The sequence below is a fragment of the Microcaecilia unicolor genome, chromosome 2 (genome assembly GCF_901765095.1).
Source record: "Microcaecilia unicolor chromosome 2, aMicUni1.1, whole genome shotgun sequence".
Taxonomy (NCBI): domain Eukaryota; kingdom Metazoa; phylum Chordata; class Amphibia; order Gymnophiona; family Siphonopidae; genus Microcaecilia; species Microcaecilia unicolor.
Window position 1 is genome coordinate 223,454,162 of NC_044032.1, and position 24,520 is coordinate 223,478,681.

Consider the following 24,520-nt stretch of genomic DNA (forward strand, 5'->3'; position numbering starts at 1 on the left):
TTTAAATTACTTTTAGACTTATCATATATTAGATCTTTTAGTCTTGTCGGACCCAGGGGTTTCTGCCCGACATGCACGTTTCACCCCATAATCTTTATAGCGTCATCTTAGCAAAAGTTATTTATCAGCCTCAATAATACCATGCATTCATTTGACTCACCCAAACAGCGATAGAAATTTTTGGATCAGTTTCAAACTCAAGGAATGACTGGATGATTTCTTCTTTTCACCATCGGTATTATCTCTGTCTTGTGCCATTCTAAGGTTTTTCTTATATCCAGTATTATACCATTCAGAGTAGTGATATCATGTAAATATTAATCAGACATTGTATTTTTTATATATTTTTTATATATATACTTTGGTATGTATACTTTCGGGGATCTTCAGATATGTAGTAGCGTTAGAGAACGCCGCAGCCATTTTCTTTGGGACACGGAAGTGAACACATAATGGTAAATAGTTTATGGTAAATAAGAATGAGTTAAATAAGAATGTGGTGATACGAATAAGATTGGAAAAAATTTTTAATGTTATTGTTTTTATTGTAGCAAACCTCTTCCCTGACGAAGTATACACGAAACCTGGCCAAGTCGGCGGAGGTTTGATTTGAAAGAAACTTTGCTGCTCTACTGCTAATTAATTGAAGCTAAGTAATGTTAAATATTAGATAAGATAATAACTATAAGAATAAAAATATAAAAATCATAAGATCGGGTTGATCCATGAAGATAGGAAAAACACCATTAAGAATTGGGGAAGATTCCCCGTATGGTGGAAATGAGCTTGATATCTGAAGATCCCCGAAAGTATACATACCAAAGTATATATATAAAAAATATATAAAAAATACAATGTCTGATTAATATTTACATGGTATCACTACTCTGAATGGTATAATACTGGATATAAGATATATGTGTTTGGGATTGTATGGAAACTAGTTGAGAAGAATCCCCACACTTTTAGTTAGGTCTACTTAATAAGACTATTCTAAGGTTTTTAACATAAACTCTCTATTCTTGTTATATTTATATAGTACAATGATATTAGTTTCATAATGACACATTCTATTGTTTAATTCAGTATTTTACTGCCATATAATGTCTCATGATTTCTATCTTCTATTAAAAGGGACTTTCACCAGATCAGATTATCAAAGCTTCTGTTTGGCTGTTTATTGTTGGTTATTTATTGTTCTTTATGCTGTTTGTCATCATTATTATTATTATTTTAAATCAGAGGCACAATGCAACAATTTTCTTGTATTAAATAAATGGTAATTTAGGGGTTCTTTTAATAAGCCACGGCAAAAAGTGGCCTGCGGTAGTGTGGGCGTGTGTTTTTGGTGTGCACTGGGCCAGTTTTACTACGCCTGGGGGAAAAAAGCCTGTGGTAAAATTGAAACCAGTGCCTGCCTATTTACGGCCTGAGCCCTTAACGCCACCCATCGATCTAGTGGCAAGGGCTCATGCGCTACATGCATGGTGACCGGTCGGCATGCACCAACTGCTGATTAACGCCGGAAATGCCGCTTGTGGTAGGAAATAAAAAAATAATTTGTCCTGGTGGTATGGGTGCATGTCAAATCTGAAATAACTGCTATGTGGGGCATGCTAGTCTGGCAGTAGACTCATTTTGGCACACCACGCCTTTGTAAAAGGGCCCTTAACTCCCTCTTTATCAGCCATCCCATAAGCTTTCCACCACTTTTACTCACAATTATACTCTTCAGAACTATAGGGGACACCAGAAATAAAACAATTTCTGACTCCCCTCTCTAAACCACAATGGTGAGACTCAGATAATCTTATTTTTTATGTACAAAACAATTAAAATGACATCTTTGGCACTTTAATTAGTCTCCAATCCAGGAAAACACCAAGGGCTGGTTGGTACACCATTTGAATTTTTGATTTTTAGTTCAATATTTTTTATTAATTTTCAAAATGTAACATCAAGCAAATATAGAGAAAAGAAAATGAAACATTACAAATTAAAGGTAGTACTTCAATGCTGCTTTCGGAACCTAACCTTTCGAACATATAGACTGCCCCAATCTGCCTGACCTATCAGATTGACTGTACATTTGTCTCTTAGATTGTAAGCTCCTTGAGCAGGGACTGTCCTTCCATGTTAAATTGTACAGCGCTGCGTAACCCTAGTAACGCTTTAGAAATGTTAAGTAGTAGTAGTAGTAAAGGTAGTACTTAACAGTCATGTCTAAACAAAACTAATTAGACAACTGATAGCCACAATACTCTATAGAAATATGATATGGTAACATAGTAATGAGACTGAACATCACAATAAATGTTATGATGATAAAGAAGTGTTATGTAATGATGCTGGAAATTATTAGACAAGGGATGTAAAATATGACCAAGACTAATATAACGCCTCTGTATCACTCCATGGTGCGACCTCATCTTGAGTATTGCATTCAGGTCTGGTTGCCATATCTCAAAAATGATATAGCAGAATTAGAAAAGGTTCAAAGAAGAGCAACCAAAACGATTAAGGGGATGGAACTGCTCTCATATGAGGAAAGGCTAAAGAGGTTAGGGCTCTTCAGCTTGGAAAAGAGATGGCTGAGGGGGGATATGACTGAGGTCTATAAAATCCTGAGTGGTGTAGAACAGGTAAAAGTGAATCGACTTTTCATTCTTTCAAAAAGTACAAAGACCAGGGGACACTCAATGAAATTACATGGAAATACTTTTAAAACAAATAGGATGAAATATTTTATCAGTCAAAGAATAGTTAAGCTCTGGAACTCAATACTGGAGGAAGTGGTAACAGTAGTTAGGGTATCTGGCTTTAAAAAATGTTTAGACAAGTTCCTGGAAAAAAGTCCATTGTCAGTTATTGAGGTGGATATGGGGAAAGCCACTGCTTGCTCCAGGATTGGTAGCATAAAATGTTGTTACTAATTGGGTTTCTCCCAGGTACTTGTGATCTGGATTGCCACCGTTGGAAGCAGGATACTGGGCTAAATGGACGATTGGTATGACTCAGTATTGCTTTTATTATGTTCTTATGTCACATAATATTTGATTAAAGGAGCCCATGTTTTGTTGAAGGACTTCAAATAACTTGAAGATTGAGCCATGACTTTTTCATATTTTGCATACTGGCAAACTGTATTCCACCAAATGCTGAAAATCCAATTGAGAAGAGTTCTTCCAACTGGACAGTATTAATTTGATAGCAATAAGTAAGCGACTTCTCAGTAATCTAATCTAGTTTAGTTGACAGTGCAGATGCCCCATAACAAATGGCTAATCAGATATTGTCACTAATATGTAGTAAACGTCTGGCCCATATTTTAGCCCAGAACAACTGAAGGTTGGAGCAACTGAATATTATATTATCTAGTGTGCCAATCGCTATACTGCATGACCAGTTTACATAGCTTCAAAGGGGTCTGGAATACTCCATGAATGAGAAAGGAAGTAGTTTGAGATACTGACACCAATTTTAAGGATTTGAATAGGTAGCGCCACATCTTGTCAGCATTTTTCATTTAATACAACACCAGTATCCTGTTGGCATACACTTTGTACAGCACTGAAGCAGGTAAATACTTTGCAAAAATTTGTACCAGTTAGATGCTTCTTTTCTTTTATAAGCAAAGGACTTGCAAAGGGAAAGATATGTAGGAGTAGACTCCAATGACTTGACCTCCTTTATATTCATCCATGACTAAATGCAACGAGTTAACTGTAACCATTAAAAATATTGATTAGGGGGTAATTGATATAATGAGCTTCATTTTGCATCAGGTATCCATACTTGATCATCATCGAATAATTGGCCAGTATGCCAAGTTCCCAGTTCTTGCCATTTGACAAGTTAACAGACTGGCTTTGAATTTTGAGTGCTGGATTATTCCATAGAGGAACAAAACTTGAATCAAACTATTTGATCGGAACATTATCTAGCTCCAGAACAGCTTTTTATTTTTGTAGATTTTGCAATAGAATCACCACCTTTTAGCTTAAAATCCTGCATAAATGGTATATAGCGAATAGAAACTGGTTTCTAACATTCCATTTCAAATCGTAACCAAAGAGGCAGATCCTTTGTTGTGTCATGTAGCAACCATTTCAAAGCCAAATGATATGACCAGCTACTGAATATGGCCAAAATAAAAGAAACAAATTCCTGTGGTAGAAGCGCTCAAGCTTCTCATAAAAAACGCAATCCTTCAATTGCTGGCCATATCTTCATGCAGGTGTATGTGTATGTTTCAATAGCATCACTTAATTATGTGATGAAGTTGTGAGATCAGACTCCTGATGAAGGCCTTTGACCAAAACACAAATTCATGTAGAGTCTTTCTTTCAACATAATAAAGTATTGTTCCTCACCACGACTGATCTTGGGACTCTTCTTTGTCGCCTTTGCTGTTGTGCTGTTTTGGTTTGCATTTTGCAAAGGTTTTTTTCTTCTGAATTATATCTCCAAACATTCCTATGTTGTGATTTGCTTAATTCATTAAGTTTAAGCATAATCGCCGCATGGTCAGAAATATTTATTCCATGAATTTCTGCTGACTCCAAAAATTTAACCAAAGAGTGACTCATTAAAAAGAAATCAATACATGAATAAGATGAGTGAGGAGTGGAAAAGAAAGCATAATCTCATTCTGTTTGATGTAGTAATCTCCACACATCAATCAATTTCAGTTGCACCATTATATCCTGCAGTGTGTGCCATGCTCTTGATTTCTTATAGGGGACATCAGACTTTCTATCCAACTCTGGATTTATTAAAAGGTTAAAGTCACCCCCAATAATTAATGGATAGTCACCTTCAGATATTAATGAGGCACCAAGGTCCTTCATAGAAACTAGGGTCATTAATATTGGGACCTTATATACTAGAGGCAACAAGAATGACACTATTTATGTGTAATTTTGTTTTAATCCAGTGACCTTGTTTATCATTAACATGAGAAATTATTTTAATATCAGGTCTATTTTTAATCAATAAAGTTACACCATTTTTCTTTCTGTCAACTTGTAAAAACAAAGCTGGATAAGACCAAGTTATATGTAATTCAGCTGACTCACTGCTTGAAAGATGTGTTTCCTGTAAAAATAGGAAGTCAGGTTTGAATTTAGTGGAATACGATAAGATCTTCTTACACTTCACTGGATTTTGTAACCCTTTTACATTAATAGATAAACATGTTAGTGCCATTTATATTGGTGCTGTTAATTCAATATATATATAATCATAAGCACTCCACAGTGAAAGTAAACAGCTTGTGAAGGTTGGCAGAAAACAGAGCAATGTGACAGCATGAATATAATTATTAGACATAATCTGTAAGAAAACAAAACAAGCAAATACAAACGCAGTACCTAAACACATCTATTTATGGGTAAAACAAGACTGCTAATGACGATGAAAACATTCATGCTGTGGCAAAAGGCATAGATATATATCATTATTGACCACAGTATAACACAAGTATTAGAAATATAGCAAGCAAGAAATAATCTTAAGCAATAAAAGTGAATATACAGTGCAATCCGCTTAAGTGCAAGGGTCTGGGACCAAAGAAATGCATGCAGTTAACTGGAGCGTGCACTTAACCGTTGTGACCCAAAGAAGCTTGACATCTGATAAACATATGTACAGTACTGTTTATTATTATACGTACAGTATACAGTCTCCGTTAACTGACATTAGGCTTACTTGAAGTAATCAGTTATAGTCTTCTGTACAATCTTGGGTCTGTGAGTTCCATAGACTACATCTGCCAGACGGTTAAAAACTGTCATAGCACTGACATCCAGTGGCCTCCAGATAGGCACGCATGGTGTTGAGACTCTCCAGCACTCTTGCAAAACTGACAGGAGGAGGTTGTTGAATTTCGTCAGCATGTGCCTTGCTGCTCATTTCATCATCTGTTCCATCATCAGCCGTTGTTGCCTGTGTGTAGGCACATATCTCCACATCAGTGCTGTCTTCAGCTGTTTGTAGATCATAATCAACAGCTACGTAGCGATGGAACTCCTCTTCAGTAACACCGGCTGTGATGTCAATAACCTCTTCATCTGATGCATTTGCAACAGCTTCATCTGTTTCGTTCCTCTCTACATCCTTAGCAAAGCTTGCCTGCTTGTAGCAGTTCACAATGGTTGCCTGTGTAACATGATTCCAGGCTTCTTTCTGCATATGTAGGGAATCCAACAGTGATACATTATGAGCCAGTTCAACAGCACATTTATCCTTGCCAGTCTGGTCATCCATAACGCTCATTAGACAACGTAGCACAAGAGCCCGATAATGTTGTTTGAAATTGGCTATTATGCTCTGATCCATAGGTTGGATCAGAGAGGCAGTATTTGGTGGCAGGAATAACACCTTGACGCTAGACAGCCTGACATCATTACTGTGTGCAGCACAATTATCACAAAGCAACAAAATCTGAAGCTTTTGTGCCCGCATTCTAGTGTCTAACTTCTTTAGCCACTGCTTCCAAATTTCCCCAGTCATCCATGAATTTGCGTTAGTCTTGTATGACACAGGAAGTCGCTTAACTTTCTTGAAGCAACGGGGCTGTTTGCTCTTTCCAATGACGAGGGGTTCCAACTTCTCACTCCCATCCATATTGCAGCAAAGGAGGATCATCAGTCGGTCCTTCGACGTTTTACCTCCAGTATTTTCAGCACCAAAGTCATCAGCGTCTTGTTTCTCACCATGCTGTTTCTTGAATTTTATGCTGTTCCTCTCCTTCCATCTTTCCAACCATCCAACAGTGGCTTTGAATTCAGTTAGTCCAAGACTTTCAGCTAGCTTTCTCCATAAGCAGTGGACCACTTACAGGAAACTGTCTGCTCCTGACTCGAAAAAACCACCGAAGAAGAGCATCTTCTACCTCCTCAGCTTTTCCCGCCCGTTTTCGTTTCTGTTGTGGATTTGTACTGTTTTGCCAGACTTCCAGAAGCTGGTCTTTCTGCTTCAAGACACATGAAATTTGACTGGGATTGACACCATATTCTTTAGCAATAGATGCTTGACTTTGTTGTTTTCTAATTTTTTAAGAACTTCTATTCGTTCAGCCAGTGTTAAAGTCTTACAGTTCCGCCAAGACGACGACCCTGGTGTACACTCTAACAACATTCTTTCACTTATTCTGCCTTTGGCAGTTAAAGAGGCAGTAAATTTGAAATCTTGTTGGTTGTCACGTGCCAATCGGCTTCCATATTCCATGCGCGCGCTTATGCGGGGTCTTTCCTGCGGAGGAGCAGTCTTGAACCATGCTTATAAGCAAATCTTGCACTTATCATTGGTGCGCTAAACTGAAGTTTGTCCCCATAGAAACTGATGGTGCCAAAAATGGGACCGAAGTACGGCATGCAGTTAAACAGAGCATGCGCTTATCCGATGTGCACTTAAATGGAGTGCACTGTACTTACAACAAGGTATAAAATGTCTATATGCAAATGAATAGCAAGAATCACAAAATATGAATGACCAAAGAAAACACTCATGAAATATAGTCAAATGGGCATGCTAAACTGTTCACAAAGAGCATGCATTGCCATGCTACTAACTTTTTGATGAGCGACATAGAAATGGTGTATTTAAACTTTGTCTCTATTAGTAGAATGCAGTTCTTCCAGATAATTAGCAAAGTCAGTAGAATTGTTTAAAGTCTGTCGTACAGTTGTTTATGGTGACTAAATATGGTAGGGTAATGCATACCAAATTTAGCCCCTAAGGCTTTTAACTGAGGCCGAAAAGTCAATAGTTGTTCTCGGAGTTTGGCAGGTTGTTTGCTTAAGTCCGAGATAAAAGGAGAGTATTTCCCTCACATTTCACAAGTGCTATACTTTTGGCTTTCTGCATGATTTTTGGTCTCAATGAGTTCCGATTCAAGTAATGTGATTTTCTTAGTCTGGTGCTGCAAAGCCTTTATATTTTCAGACAGCTTTTATTTTATCTAGGACTTTGACTCGTTGCTTTTGGTACAAAAAATCTTCCCAGAAAGAAGCCAGATCAGCACGAATCTCAGCGGTGTCTTTTTGGTGTCAGCAAGCAAGTCATGTAGGCCACAAAGTCTCGTCTTCAGCTTTGTGCAAAATTACAGACCCATTTTATTATTAAACACAGATTATACAATTTATGCTAAAATTATTTCCAATGTTGTCCACCCTGATCAAGTTGGCTTTATGTCTGGTCACCTCATTACAGATAATTCATGATTATTTTTTCAACTCTCTGAAATGGGTAAGTCCTTACAATACCCTACCATTGCCTTATTGCTTGATATGGAATAAGCCTTTGATAAGGGTGGAATGGGTTTATTTATTTCATATCTTAGAATGGTTTGGAGCACATCCTTCTTTTATACGCAAAGCTAAAGTCTTATACACTAATCCCAGTGCTTGCATTCTAATACTATGCTTTCTGAGCCCTTATTGTTAAAAAGAGGTACCCATTAGTGTTGCCCACTCTCCCTCTTTCTATTAAATCTGGCCTTCAAACCCCTTCTTATAGCCATTAGATCCAATCCCCAAATATCAGGCATTGATTATAAGAATCTAGCATTAAAATCACTGCATATATGGACGATATTATGTTATATCTATCTAAGTTGTTTGTTTTTATACTCTCCTTATTTCAATTCATCATAATTTTCTCTAAGTATTCTGGCTACAAAATTAACCAACAAAAAAACTGAAATTCTTCCACTGAACAACGATGATCATCCTGACCTAGCTTTCAATTTCATCTGGTCTTCCTCCAAAATTAGATACTTAGGAACAGATTTATATACTGACCTGATAGATTCTATCCAGGACAATAGCAATTACATCTTAAAATATGTGTAAATCTTCTACATACTTGGCACTCTCCCCATCTATCATGCTAGGGAAGATTAGAGACCATCAAAGTGATAGTTGCTCCCAAAATCAACTTTATTTTAAGTATAATTCCAGTACTATTCTCTCCTACTTTTTATAAACAACTAAATATAATTTTAACCTATTTTCTCTGGAAATCAAATATCTTAGAACTGTATTGAAAAAGCTTTAAAACACCCATAGAAGAGCAGGAATACTTTTTCTCAACTTTTTTTTTTAATAAACTACAGAGCATTCATATTGCAACAATGATGTAACTGGTTTTCTCTATAGGATGATTATATGCCAGTTTGGTTAACTCTCGAAAAGTTTGCTTCCCAACTCCAACTCATTTACTTCTTACCACAGCACTTATTCCATCTCAGAAAGCCAACATGATTCTAGCTGATACCTATAACTGTTAGTCAGAATTTGATAATTCTCTCTCTCTCTCTCTCTCTCTCTCTCTCTCTATATATATATATATATATATATTCTATATATGATAATTCTATATATATATGTATTTTTGGTGTAACCCAAGAATTAAAATTAACAAATCTCAATCTATTGGAAAGATTGAGCTGACAAAGGAATAAGGACTCAAATATATTTATAGGTGTAACATAGGGAGAAATTCGACAGAGTAGTTGTATGAATTTATCGCTTTTGTTCCCAAGTTTTTGACCAGTTTGTCGCTGGAGAGTATACTCCCAAACACTCCTGTGAAAGACTTTCCAACTTGTGGTGAACCTGTTACGCTGTGGAGTCACAGATGGCACCAACCAGATGGCAATAGCTGTGAATCACTCAGATCTGCATCGGAGAGCAGCACTGTATCTTCTAGATCAGTGACTTCTATCTATGGAGAGTTCCCGTACTATCTAATCCCCAAGCTGTTGAGCTGGGAAGAGCCTGCATGAGTCAGCAGATGAAGGAAAGTATCCACTCAGTGAGCCTGGTCTCACCAGGCATGTCAACCAGCACCCATTTCCACTTAGAATGAGGGTCCAAGTAGACTTTTGGGAAACTTCTAGCCATATTATCAAGGTGGCTGCCATGGGTCGGGGCTTTGAACATATCATTTTGCAAGACTGGCTGGTAGGATTCACATTGTGTTGGATCTTTTCCAGCTTTAGGAAGCAACATCACTCCTGCTCTCCCCTGATTTGTGAACTTCATGAGATGTGATATCTGCTCCTAATGAAGGATTTCTGAAAAAGGGTATCATGGATTCTTGAACAAGTTTTAGCATTGATACACTGTTTATTTGATTTTTCACTTATTACAGTGGGCTCATGTTTTCACTAGGGACAAAACTTCTATGGGAATCTTGTCTGAGGCTGAGAGAAGGAAGCTGACTGAAATTTTGGAGACATATAGAAACTAGCACCTACAGTACAGTGGTTGTCATCTTTAAATGAGTCTTAATTTTGAAACTTCTCTTTAGAGAGCAGGCAGTTTAATTTTCATTCTCAAAATGTATTCCCTGATTCTTCGCCTATGACTCAAGTGGCGAGGAAAAAATTTCTTCAGCTATACTCTTGGGCTTTGACTGTAAGATTCCCACTGCAGCTCCTTGTGACTGTGGGCAAGTCACTTAACCCAGCATTGCCCCAGGTACAAAATAAGTACCTGTATATATGTAAACCACTTTGAATATAGTTGCAAAATACCACAGAAAGGCGGTAAATCAAGTCCCATTTCCCATTAAAAGATAAGGGACAAGAGCTGGTAAAGAACCTTTGAGCGGCATTAATCTCTTTGTGAGCATGAAGAGTTCATGGACAGGTAGATTTTCTGTAAACAAATATTTCTGTTCTGTGTTCATGAAGGAAAATCCTAGAGAAGGACTGCAGTTGGGAATGAAGCAGATATTGCACCATTCACGGAAGAAAGTGTTTATGAATACCTTAAAAAACAGAAGGTACACAAAGTCATGGAGCCGGATCCGATACATCCAAGAATACTGAGAGAGCTTAGAGGAATCCTGGTGGGACCTCTTAAGGATTTATTTAATAAATCTTTGGAAATGGGAGATGTTCATCGGGATTGGAGATGAGTGGATGTGGTCTGACTTCACAAAAGTGGAGACAGGGAAGAAGTGGAAAACTACAGACCGGGAAGCCTCACTTCAGTAGTTGGAAAAATAATGGAGATGCCGCTGAAGGAAAGGATAGTGAGCTCTCTGGAATTCAACAGGTTGCAGGATCCAAGGACACATGGTTTTACCAAAGAAAAATCCTGCCAAATAAATCTGATTTATTTCTTTGACTGGGTGACCAGAGATCTGGATAATGGACATGCACTAGATGTGGTCTACTTGGATTTCAGCAAAGCCTTTAATACAGTTACTCACAGGAGGCTCATGAGTAAGCTGCACAGGATGAAGTTAGGCCCAAAGTGGAGAACTGGATTGGAAACTGGTTGATGGACAGATGACAAGAGGATGATAGTAAATAGAACCTGCTTGGTGGAAAGGAAGGTTAGTAGTGGAGTGCCTCAGAAATTGATGCTGGGCATTGTTCCCTCTAAGCCGGCGTTTCTCAAACTGTGTGCCACAATGAACTCTCTGGAGTTCCGAGACAGATCATCACCTGACAGTTCATCACTGCATCACTCCATTACCATGGACATTTCATCACACAACACTTCATCACGTATTCAAGCTAACCATATTCAAATTATATGTGTGGAAAACTTGTGGCAAATGGGGATGTGCCAGCACACATCCACACCTGTTCTTTTTGCACCTAAATATGAGCATTACTAAGTCTTCTTACATATAACATTTTTGCAAGGCTCATATTTAGGCACAGAACATCATTTTCATCACTTTAATCTGCCACTTTATCATGAGAAACCTCTCCACCATTGAGGTTTCATCACACGACACTTCATCACATATTCAAAAGCTAAACACATTCAGATTATATGCATGGAAAACTTGCAGCAAATTGGGGGGGGGGGGGGGGGGGGGGAGTGTGCCAGTGATTCCAACTCCTTTGCGCGCATGTCCAAAGGAAATGAAGTGCCAGCACACATTGGCACCTGCGCTTTTGTGCATAAATATGAGCCTTGCTAAACACAGAACAGCATTTTCAATATGATGTCTAAATCCAAATTTGGACATTTTGCGGAATTTGGCCAAAATTCCAGTGGCAAACATGGCCATTTTCGAACGTGAAAAATGCCTCTTTGTTTTTTTTTTTGAAAATGGACATTTGCTAGATGACATTGTGCTCAGTGCATCTATCTTTTTGTACCAATTTCGGGAAAAAAAATCAACATGAAAAATGCACAAAATCAAGCCTTTGGGATTGTAGGAGGAGCCAGTATTCTTAGTAGAATGGCCACAATGGCATCCCAGCAGAGCAGTGGAGCACTCTAGGGGCACTGCAGTAGACTTGATATAAAAGGTCCTAGGTACATATCTCACCGTTACCACCAAAAACCTACTGTAACCAACTACACACCGCTCCAATAGTGCCTGCAGGTATCACCTATATATAGGTACAGTAGGTTTTTGGTGAGTTTTGGAGGACTCAGACGTTCCACCACTTGTACTAATTAGAGTGGGATATGGGCCTGGGTCCCCTTCTCTACAGTGCATAGCACCGACCACTAAGCTACTCCAGGGACCTGCTTGTTCTAATAGGACTGGCCAAAGCATTTCAAGCTGTCATAGAGACTGGAATGTACTGTTTCTTTCACATCTTTTGGGCTTGGAGTGACCACTGGAGGGAGTAAAGTGGAGGTCGTGCCTTAATCCCTCCAGAGGTCATCTGGACATTTAGGGCACCTTTTTTTGACTTAGTCATGATAAAAACAAGTCTAGAATAAAATGTCTAAATTGTAGCACTGGACATTTTTGTTTTGTTCTATTACGGCAGAAAAAAAATCCAAGTGTTAGGAATGCCCTAATTCCACCCCCCCCCCCCCCAACATGCCCCCTTGTGAATTGGACATACTGCCGATAACATGCATAGAAAAACGTCTTAAAAATGGGTTTTGAAAATAGCAATTTGGATGTTTTGGCAAATAAAACTCCCAAATGCTGCTTTTTGGATGTTTTTCTGTTTCAAAAATGAGCCCATAATGTCTCAGCGATGAAATGTCAGGCGATGAGATGTCCTCAAATCTTATACTGGATTGGAGGAGGAAGCTGCTGCAGTTACCGCAGCAGAAGAGGAAGTGGGTAGGGCTGTAATTATGAGCCTCTTCTCTGTAGAAGTTTTAACAACAGCAGCTGAAAGATGGTGGCAGTGCTTCACAGTTACAGGTAGGGTTTTTCCAGGTGTGAGCTCCTTCTCTCTCCTGGGAGACAACTGCAGCACACTTCATGCAGTATACAACTGAAATTTAGAACAGTTCTTTTTGCCATTGCCATTTGGTGGCAAATAAAAAAAAATGGCTGGACACAAGTAGTAAGGAGCATTTGGATAGGTCATACTTTTTTTCAGCTCAGAAGATGTCAGGTTGATCTATGACTATCTTACCAACTGGACTGAATGCACCCCATTATCAGATTGTTGTGTGTGTTTGTGTGTTCTTTCACAGTTTTAAAGAGGGGATCATAAAAAATATTTCCTTCTTTGTATTTAAGTCCTCAGCAGCTTATGTCAGCTATAAACCAAGCTCAGATAAATCTATTCCTTCCCAGGTGAGTCTGACAAGACAGCTCTTCGTGTTAAGAAGAAGAACACTACAGAGAAGCAGCTGGTGGTATTAATGAACATGATATAGATAATGTCGGTACTGGCAGTGTTTGCAGATGATGATCTTTGCTATCTCCTTTGGTTACTGCCTGAATTTGTTTGCATGCCAGTATAGTTTTCACTGGTGTTGAAACTGAAACACAAGGGGTTTTTATTAAAGGTGGGAAAACGAGTACAAATTTTACTTAAAACTATTGTTGGATTAAAAAATTAAATCACATGATTAATCGCAATTAATCATAATATGCTCCCTCCCAATGTCCAATATCTATCACTCCCTCCCCAATTCCAAGTTCTCTCTCTTCCCTTTCTGCCTCCTATTTTCCAGCATATCTCCATCATCCCAATTCAAACATTTCTCCCTCTCTCCCTTCCTGCCTCCTGTTGTCTACCATCACTCCCTCCTTCTCCTCTGCCCCCAAGTCCCACATGTCTCACTGATTCCACCTTCTCTTTTTCTATCCACACCCTGGCATCAGCATTAGCGTCCAGCATTTTCCTCTCTCCCTTTATTTTGCTAGCTGGCCCTCAACCCATTTTCCCCCAGTCTACCGCAACCTGCCTCTGCTAGAGATCACCAGGTGGGAGTAGCGATTCACATTCACTGTCTGCTACTGGTCCTGGAGTCTCATCTTTACCATATCCCACTCTGTCTGATGCAACTTCCTGTTTCCTCAGTGGCAGGACATGGTAGAGAGCAGACTCCAGGGTTGGTGGCAGGGCCAGTGCCACACAATAAACATGAATCGCTGCTACCGCCTGGCGATCTCTAGCAGGCAAGTTGAGGGACACTGGGAGGGGGGGGGAGAGGTGTTAAAAATGTCAAATGTATTAATCGTATTAATAATGCATTAAATGTTTACTTCTGCTTTTATTTGAATTTGCACCATTAACCTCACAGATCCATTTCTGATCACAATTGGGAGGGAGAAGAGACACCTGGTTTGGTCTAGCCTTTTGCAATGTAGACTACCCTACTGCACAGTGACCATAATGTCAACTTAATTCTACTCTCCTCTCCCCAAGCAAAGTCCTTCACCTGCCTACTAAACAACTCTTGAGTGAATTGTCATCCAAATCATTTAAACTCTTTGCAGCAAACCACACACACACAAAAAAAGGCCAAATTAGGGCTATATACTGTGAGGTTTAAGAAAAAGTATATTCTGTTCACATGGAAAGTTTTCTATTGAGAAAGGATAACATTTTCCACAACAAAAAAGTTTTGTTAATTGAAAAGAAAGTCATTTCCAACTTCTTCAATCCCACCAGTTTATTGCTAGGTGTGTGTATATATATATATATATATATATATATATATATAAAATTCTATAATTTGTGTACAAATGTGTTGCCAGTTCCATACCTTACAGCCTTCACATGTGATGACTCCGTAATGTATTCCCGAGGACTTATCACCACAAATTTTGCACGGTATCACTTCAATTTGTGCTGAAAGAGAGAAAATGTCAGGTAAGCTCACACTGTGGTTCTCCTTGCTTTAGCAACAGATCTTAAGAAATCAACCATCCCACTTAGATAATCAGGATGATGCCTGCCTGTGATTAGACTTGTCCTTTAGGGACTTATCTTGCAGTATTTTTTTTATCATAGGTTAGCAAATCCATTGATAAATGTATTTTTGTATAGCTTCAGCTGGGGACATTGCACATTCCTAGCTGTAGTAAAGCTATGATGCTGGTGCCAAATCAAGCCTGTGTTTAAAAGGGTTGGACCAGTGCATAGAACCCCCCCTCACCATCCCTTTTCAAACTCTGTGATACCTCACCTCTTATCCACTTTCAACCCCCCCCCCCAATTCACCTCACCATTGCTCCCCCCCCCCCCCCCCAGCACACGTCGATTTGACCACATTACTCCGCTATTTAAGCAACATCACTGGCTTTCCATTTCTTTCCAATGCAATATAAAATCTTAACATTGACCCATAAAGTCCTTTTCTTGGAAATTATAGCATCTCTTTCTTCCTTAGTTGTTCCATACAGACCGATATGTTCATTACGTTCAGCCACTGGAAATCAGTTGTCTATTCCTGATTCAGCCCACACAAGGCTTCAGGCCATCAGGCACTCTGCTTTTTTTTTTTTTGTTGACTCCTTTCCTATAGAATTCTTTACCATTTGCACTACACACAGAGCAGTCTTATATCAGCGTTTCAACGTTGCTCTTTAGACTCATCTTTTTATTAAGGCTTTTACCATGGATCCCTGAGATGGCACACTGGTAGCTCTTTGGCTCCCTATCCTATTTAATTTATTGTTTTGATTTCTGACTTAACTTATTTCTCTTTGCTTTAAAGTTGGAGTTCCTATTTTCCTTCTTATATTGTTATGTTTTTGGTTAAATTTTTAAACCGCTGTGATGTATGAAGGGCGGTACATCAAAATTCAATAAACTAAACTAAACTAAACTACCCTACCTCGAGTTTCCTTGATTAGTAAGGAGCAAGAACAATTCCTGGATGCTCCTACCCCAGAGACTCCTCAACTTAAATTGGTGGCATCTACCATCTATTGCTACGGGGTTAGACTGACAAAGGAGTGCTTGCTTACTATTGTTTCTGAACACAGACATTACTGGGGCTGTTTCTGAAAGATCTCTACTGGGAAAAAGAACAGACAATGAATCTTCTCTAGCCAGTGCCATTAGCCTGTTTGAAATGCCCAACATGCTACATTTTGTATGTCAGGACTACTTCTTTCATTTCAACATTTGCTTAGGAAAGTGGGATTGAGAGATTCTCAAGCCCTGATGCATCATTAGAATACAGGACAGTCCCTTGGTAAAAGCCATACCAAACATTACCACATTAAAAAGTCAGCCACCTTCTGCCTCCCCTGTTTTGTGCCAGGCAGATCCAACAGCAGGGATAGCAGGCTGCCTGCTACTTGCTATGCTTCCCGATTACAAATCAGGAACATTCCAAGGAGAAGAGCAGCCAAGTGTACAGGGAGAACATGCTTACCATGGGCACTGTCCTACAACTATAGGAGCCAGCTCTGAGTGCTGTGGGTCCTTGAGAACCCCAATATTGAGCAAACTCCTTGACTATATCCAGGGATGAGATCATTTCCTCCTGCTCTTAGTACTACTAATCACTTCTCTAGTGCTACTAGACGTATACAGCTCTGTACATTAAACATGAATCCTTGGGGATTTGGGAATTACTTATTGTGGGAATGATTAGAACAGACATGTGTACTGGACAGGTAAATGAGTTAGGAGTTAAAAGCAGCCTCGGAAAGGTGAGCTTTTAGCCTAGATTTGAATACGGCCAGAGATTAAGCTTGACATACTGACTCAGGAAGTCTATTTTAGGCATACGGTGGAGCAAGATAAAAGCAACAGATTCTAGAGTCGACAATGGAGGAGAAGGGTACAGATGAGAGACTTACCCAATGAATGGAATTCCCAGGGAGGGGTATGGGGGAAATAAGAGTAGAAAGCTGTAGAATGAATGCACTTGTAAGCTGATAAGAGAACTTTTAACTGTATGTGGAAATGGATAGTGAGCCAATAACATGGCTTGAGAGGGCTAACGTGAGTGCAGTACCACTGGTGGAATATAAATCGTGCAGGAGAAAGGAAGTGATACAGTCATACAGCTGATGGCAGCCTAGCCAATGAGTTCCTCTTAAGTCCTGAACAATTAGCTATTATTAGCAGCTCCAAAGGTCTTGATTTATACTCTAGAGGAGTGGAATCGATGCTGCTTATTGTGAGAGCACAATGATGAGTAAAAAACAGAAGCCTGAACTAAAATGTTTGTATATCGAGCAGCAGGTTCCTCTGATTGTGGGGCTGCAAAGATGGCGACGCTGTGGTTCCTGCTTCATCGTCAAGGGGTGCCTTGGAGGACAAGGAGCTTGGCATTGATTTGTTGCTGTGTGCACAAGACACGATTAGCATAATGGACTTGAAAGAACAGTTGATGGATCTTAAGTCAACAATAGTAAGCCTAAAACACATGAATGTATAACTTGCACAAAAAGGTGGATGACATGGGCCATCAGCTTAATGACTGAGGAACAAATGACTGAGCATGACCATGATGTGCTGGACCTACAGAAACTTGCAGATTTGCTGGATACCGAGTATGAGGAACTTCTTGCAAAACTAGAAGGTGATGCAAATCGAGCACGGAGAAATAATCCTCATGCACATGGCATATTACAAGCGCTCCAGGTGCACGATGTGGTGGCTCTAATGCAGCAAGTATGTCACCAGTTCCTGCTTGAGGTGGCCAGGTCATCTGAGCTGCCTTCTATTAAGTTTGAGAGGGTGTACTGAGCATTGGGGCCAAAACCAGTGGATTGGCCATGTGACATAATTGCATGCTTTCTCCGCTTTCCCCTCAAAAGAACGTATTCTGCAAGCTGCCTGCAAGGTGGGTCATATAATCATGGATGGTACAAGATTGGAACTATTTGCAGATATTTCTGCTATAATTTTGTGATGAAGAAGGGTGTTCCAATCAGTCTAGCAGATAATAAGGTGAAGTACTGGTGCCACTATTCCTTTAGCCTGTCCTTTGATTTGAACAACAAGCTTGTCAAGGTTGCATCCCCATCTGAAGTGCTCACTCTATTAAAGGAAGCGAAGCTCTGGAAGGAGAAGCCTTTAAATGTTCATCCCGATAATGCTTTTGCTTGGCTCCCAAGGAGTCAGCGCTGGCGCAGGGGCGATCAGAAGTGCAGACTACAGCACAACTCAAACTACTAGCGCAAAGGTGTCATCCCAGCTGTACTGATCCTCCCTTCTGATAGGTACTATTACTATTCTGGAATGTGAGTGGAGTTTTTCCCTTGCATTGGATTACAATTTGCAGTACACTGCTGGACTTGCATGATTGGAAGTGGGGACATTGTTAGCCTAGCAGTCATGCTTCGTGCTTATTTTATATTTTCTTTTAGGTTTTGTAAACAGTTGATCACACAATGTGACTTTATGATGCCCTCTGGAGTTCATGTATTGAGAGGTGGTGTTGGGGAAAGACAGCCTTCTTCACTAGGCCAGCACTGTGGAAGGCCATGTTGTGAAGGGTATCAGCCTGCTTATCTGACATTGCTGCCTGGATGTCCAACCGCCACCTGAAACTGAACATGTCCAAGACCGAGCTTATCGTCTTTCCACCAAAACCCACTTCTCCTCGTCCTCCACTTTCTATCTCAGTTGATAACACCCTCATCCTCCCCGTCTCATCTGCCCGCAACCTCAGAGTCATCTTTGACTCCTCTCTCTCCTTCTCTGCACATATCCAGCAGATAGCCAAGACCTGTCGCTTCTTCCTCTTTAACATCAGCAAAATTCGCCCTTTCCTCTCTGAACACACCACCCGAACTCTCGTCCACGCTCTCATTACCTCTCGCCTGGACTACTGCAACTTACTCCTCACCGGCCTCCCACTTAGCCATCTATCCCCCCTTCAATCTGTTCAGAACTCTGCTGCACGTCTCATATTCCGCCAGAACCGATATACTCATATCACCCCTCTCCTCAGGTCACTTCACTGGCTTCCGATCAGATACCACATTCAATTCAAGCTTCTCCTTCTTACCTACAAATGCACTCAGTCTGCTGCCCCTCACTATCTTTCTACCCTCATCTCCCCTTACGTTCCCGCCCGTAACCTCCGTTCACAGGATAAATCCCTCCTCTCAGTACCCTTCTCCACCACCGCCAACTCCAGGCTCCGCTCATTCTGCCTCACCTCACCCTATGCTTGGAACAACCTTCCTGAGCCCTTACGCCAAGCCCCCTCCCTGCCCATCTTCAAGTCTTTGCTTAAAGTCCACCTCTTCAATGCTGTGTTCGGCACCTAACCCTTACCGTTCAGTGAATCCAGACTGCCCCAATTTGACTGCCCCTATCGGACCGACTGTTCACTTGTCTATTAGATTGTAAGCTCTTTGAGCAGGGACTGTCTCTCTTTGTTAAATTGTATAGCGCTGCGTAACCCTAGTAGCGCTCTAGAAATGTTAAGTAGTAGTAGAGTAGGAGGAAAGGGTTTGCTGGGGGGGGGGGTTCAGTCAGGTTGAGGTGGCCTGCAAGGGGATCAGTAGATAGGGATTAGTATTGCATGACTGGGTGGGGTTGGCATATATGCTGTGTGGGGTGTGAATAGGGTTACCATATGTCCGAGTTTTCCCAGACATGTCCTGTTTTTGAGGACACCGCAGAGCATCCGGGTGGGTTTTGCCAGCTTTCCGGTTTGTCTGGGTTTGCAGGCCTCAGGGTGTCCTCCTCTCCCCTCCCGTACCTTTGTAGCTGGTTGTCTAGTGGCCTCTTCAGGGCAGAAAAGAGCCCTGAAAACACTTCAAAATAGCTGCTGAGAGTTTCAGCGTTAGCCTTGTGAGACTTCGGCAGAAATCTTGCAAAGTCACTGCTGGAACTCTTAGCAGGCATTTTGAAGCGGCGCCGGCAGCGAAAGTGGTCTGCGGCAGCCCCGGGCAGGAAAGAGGGGGCTCTTTTCTGCCCTGAAGAGGCCACTAGACCACAAGGCACAATTAGGTATGGGTCAGGATGGGATGGAGTCATGTGGGTGGAGGGAGAGAGGGTGGGAGACTGGAAAAAAGATTGGGGAGGGGACATATATGGGGGAAGATGGAGAGAAAAGAGGGAAATACACATAAGAGGATGGAGAGAAAAGGAGGGGGGATATACTGCTCTTGGATGGGAGGGAGAAGAAAGGGGGATATGCTCATGAAATGTGCTGTATTTTAAAATTGGATTCTTACAACAAATTGCTTTCTTATGCATTATTCTTGGTTATGTATCCAATACTGTTTATTGTAAGCCACATTGACCAACCTTTTTTGGGATAATGTAGGATATAAATGTCATAAATAAATAAATAAATGTCTAAGCATTTCATGAGCATGTCATGTTCATTTTGTATTTAGCATGGATTTTGTATTTGTCAGGATCTGCTAATCCAATCCTACAGCACACTCTTACGCTTTGGCATTGTGCTCATCCCAAGCTATTACCAGACAGAAGATATTTTTTGGTGACACCAATTCATTATGCAGAAGGTTTTTCTCCAGGGCAACTAGATCATACTTATGCTTTATGGGAGGGTAAGGGCCTCAGTACCTTGGGCCAATTGATGGAGGAGGGGGAATTGGTATCATTTTCACAAGGTGTGAGAGGCCTATATTTGATGGCATGAACACACAACTGGACCCTCCTGAGTGACTTTGTGGTTGGACCTTTATGGTCCTGGTTTTCTCCTGTCTTGCTTTTGCTACACCTTTGTGGACCTGCATTTGCTGTTGGTGGGAGGGAACACCATGGGTTGGGTTGGATTAACTGGATTGATTTGTTGAGTGCTTCGTTAGCTGCATGCTGAAGAGACACAGTGCACCAGTAGCTGTTATTTGGGGGGGGGGGGGGGGGGGGAGGCTTGTATGTGCGTTACTTTCTTTTGTGTTAAAGAAATACATAATAATATAAACAAAAAAGGGAACATAAATTGTGCAGCAAATTTTGAATTTCCATTAGGTTTATCACCCCCAATCATTTCATAAAGTTGGCACCTATACCTGCAACTACTCTGCCCCTGGAACTGAAAGGAGCCTGAAGGAGAGGAAATGAGGAGAAGGAGATGAAACTACAGTTTGTAAAAGAGGAAGGGATTAAATTAAGGAGGGATATATAATCGATATAAAGGAAATGGAAACATCATTTACATATACACCATATGTGAAGTGATTTCTGTTTGTTTTTATGTCCAGACTGAAAGGGCAATTGTATGCTTAGCATAAATGCATGAGATATATTTTAATACATTGGATCCATTCCATGCAGAGTTATCTCATTCATATTCATTGCTCTCTGTATTATAACCTAAACTTACACATCCATATTAAAACATTACCATTATACCACAAAGCATAACTTTATTCAATTCAAATACCTACTTAATTAATGGAGATTAAACACACCACTGGAGTAAAGTATTTAACAACTCTGGCACTCTAAAGATTTTTTTACATATCCTGTAAATTTATACAACATACTCATGGTCAGTTGACTTATCTTTTTGTTGTCCTTCCAAATAAAGAGATGTTTGTATATTCACACGTATAATCCAAAAACGAGTGTCAGTAATATGTCCGTTGATAAATAAAGGAAATTTTCCAATATCCTCTTGAAAAGTCAGTGTCCTTAGAAACCAATGATTCCGCACCGAACCAGATCTTCTATCAAGTTCTTCTTACTCCAGTGTGAGAATCTCACACTTAACCACAATTATCCACAGATCTCAACACAGGCCGTGTTTCATTACACCTTCTTCAGGAGATCCTACATATAAATATACAACATCACTACACTTAACCTAAATACCCAAACATATTATAAAACATGTATTCTTAAATTTCTTACCAGCCACATTTCGACACCAAGCACAAAAACAGGAACTTCCGTCCTGATGATATCCAACAGCATGTCAGATTGAATGATCTAACTTTATGTGGAACTCCTATTCTTATATGGACATTAATAATGCCCAATCAACTTCCTTAATCATTCAGTTAACGATTTGAGATTTGTGGTCATTAATTGTCTGCAAGAAGGGTATGGCAACGTGGAAAGAGAACTTATTCGTAGGGAACAGCGATATATCTTTAATTGGAGGACGGTTCACCCATATGGTCTTAATAAGGAAGTTGATTGGGCATTATTAATGTCCGTATAAGAATAGGAGTTCCACATAAAGTTAGATCATTCAATCTGACATGCTGTTGGATATCATCAGGACGGAAGTTCCTGTTTTTGTGCTTGGTGTCGAAATGTGGCTGGTAAGAAATTTAAGAATACATGTTTTATAATATGTTTGGGTATTTAGGTTAAGTGTAGTGATGTTGTATATTTATATATAGGATCTCCTGAAGAAGGTGTAATGAAACACGGCCTGTGTTGAGATCTGTGGATAATTGTGGTTAAGTGTGAGATTCTCACACTGGAGTAAGAAGAACTTGATAGAAGATCTGGTTCGGTGCGGAATCATTGGTTTCTAAGGACACTGACTTTTCAAGAGGATATTGGAAAATTTCCTTTATTTATCAACGGACATATTACTGACACTCGTTTTTGGATTATACGTGTGAATATACAAACATCTCTTTATTTGGAAGGACAACAAAAAGATAAGTCAACTGACCATGAGTATGTTGTATAAATTTACAGGATATGTAAAAAAATCTTTAGAGTGCCAGAGTTGTTAAATACTTTACTCCAGTGGTGTGTTTAATCTCCATTAATTAAGTAGGTATTTGAATTGAATAAAGTTATGCTTTGTGGTATAATGGTAATGTTTTAATATGGATGTGTAAGTTTAGGTTATAATACAGAGAGTAATTAAAATTAACCGATAATTAGGAAAATTTAAAACCTGGACTGTTAGTAATTCATATTCATTGTGGATATCCTCAACACTTGACTGGCTGGTGCTCTCCCAAGACAGGTCTGAAAACCTGGCAGTCTAGGTTTCACCAGATAATGAAATTGAAATGGTTATACTGTCCATGTTGGATATGCAAAAGCAAGGAGATATTAGTAAACACAAACACAGAAAATGATGGTAGATAAAAGACCACCTGGTTTAATTAGTCTGTCCCATGTACACCAACTAATAAGCTCTACACTCCCTTCCACTCCCTTAAGAGATCCCTCTGTGCTTGTTCCAAGATTTCTTGAATTCAGATACCATCCTCATCTCCATGACCTTTGCTGGGAGACTGTTCCACACATCCAACATGCTTTCCATAAACAATTCACTTGATCACTCCCAAGTCTACACCCTTTCATCATCATCCTATAACTCCTCACTCCAGAGCTTCCTTTCAATTGAAAGAGTCCTGTCTCTTGTGCATATATAACCATGGAGGTATTAAAATGTCTCTGTCATATCTCTACTGTGTCTGTACTGCCAAATATATATATTTAGATTTTTAAGTCTGCCTGATATTATCATTGACCATTCTATTAGTTATCCTCTAGCCTGACACCATCTTGTTTATATCCTTTTGAAGGTGTAGTTTCCCAAAGTGCATGCAGTACTCTCAAATGAAGTCTCACCATAGCATTATATAGAGCCACTATCACTTCATTTTTCCTAGTGGCATTATCTCTCCCTATGCACCCAAGCATCTTTTTGGTTTTTGCCATCACCTCTTCTACCTTTTTGACCACCATATCATCATCAGATATAAACACCCTCAAATCCTGCTCTTCTTTCATTCACAGGAATACTTCTACATTCTACTGCTACCTTGGGTTTTTGCATCATAAATGTATGACCTTGTATTTTTAAACATTAAATCCTAGATGCCATTTCTAGAACATTCCTGTTGCTTTGCTATAGCTCTCCTGTTATTCACACTTTCCAACGTTATAGGTTTTGGCATCATTCACAAAGAGGCAAACCTTTCCTCACAGCCCTTTCACTAATGTTGAAAAGAACCAGACCAATGACTGATCCCTGCAACTCACCACTGGTGACACCCTTTTCCCTCTGAGTATGAATCACTACCCTTTGTTGTCTCTTATACAACCAGGTTCTGACCCAGTCACTTACGGTGCATATCAAGGGTGCTCAGTTTATTTATAAGTTGCCTATGAGGGCCACGTCAAAGGCCTTGTTGAAATCATTCTGCAGCCTATGACTCAGTAGATCATGCATTGCTATTACAGTAACTAGAAACTACTGGAATCAGCGCAGGTCCTCTCCACAGGGTATGAAGAATAGTTAATAATGTTTTTTTTTAATTATAACTGTCTTAATCAATAAACCTACAATTCCTCTTTTAAACCCCAATCTTTAAATCACCAAAGCACAGAGCAAAATAATGTTCACTTACCCAGAGAAATGTCCTGTTAACGCAGTAATCAGGTTGCCCTAGTAACCTT

The 24,520-nt window shown here is 39.8% G+C and overlaps 1 protein-coding gene across 1 annotated transcript in view; it reads right to left on the reverse strand.

The window, feature by feature from the left end:
- RORB (RAR related orphan receptor B) overlaps positions 1–17,129 on the reverse strand; it is a 118,915-nt gene extending 101,786 nt beyond the window's left edge. Inside the window, exons 1-2 of the mRNA XM_030191970.1 lie at positions 17,002–17,129; positions 14,952–15,084 (exon numbers count right to left, since the gene is read on the reverse strand). Of these exons, the coding sequence (XP_030047830.1) occupies positions 14,952–15,084; positions 17,002–17,129 (261 nt within the window). The remainder of the gene's footprint in view (positions 1–14,951; positions 15,085–17,001) is intronic.
- Positions 17,130–24,520: the final 7,391 nt, after the last annotated feature.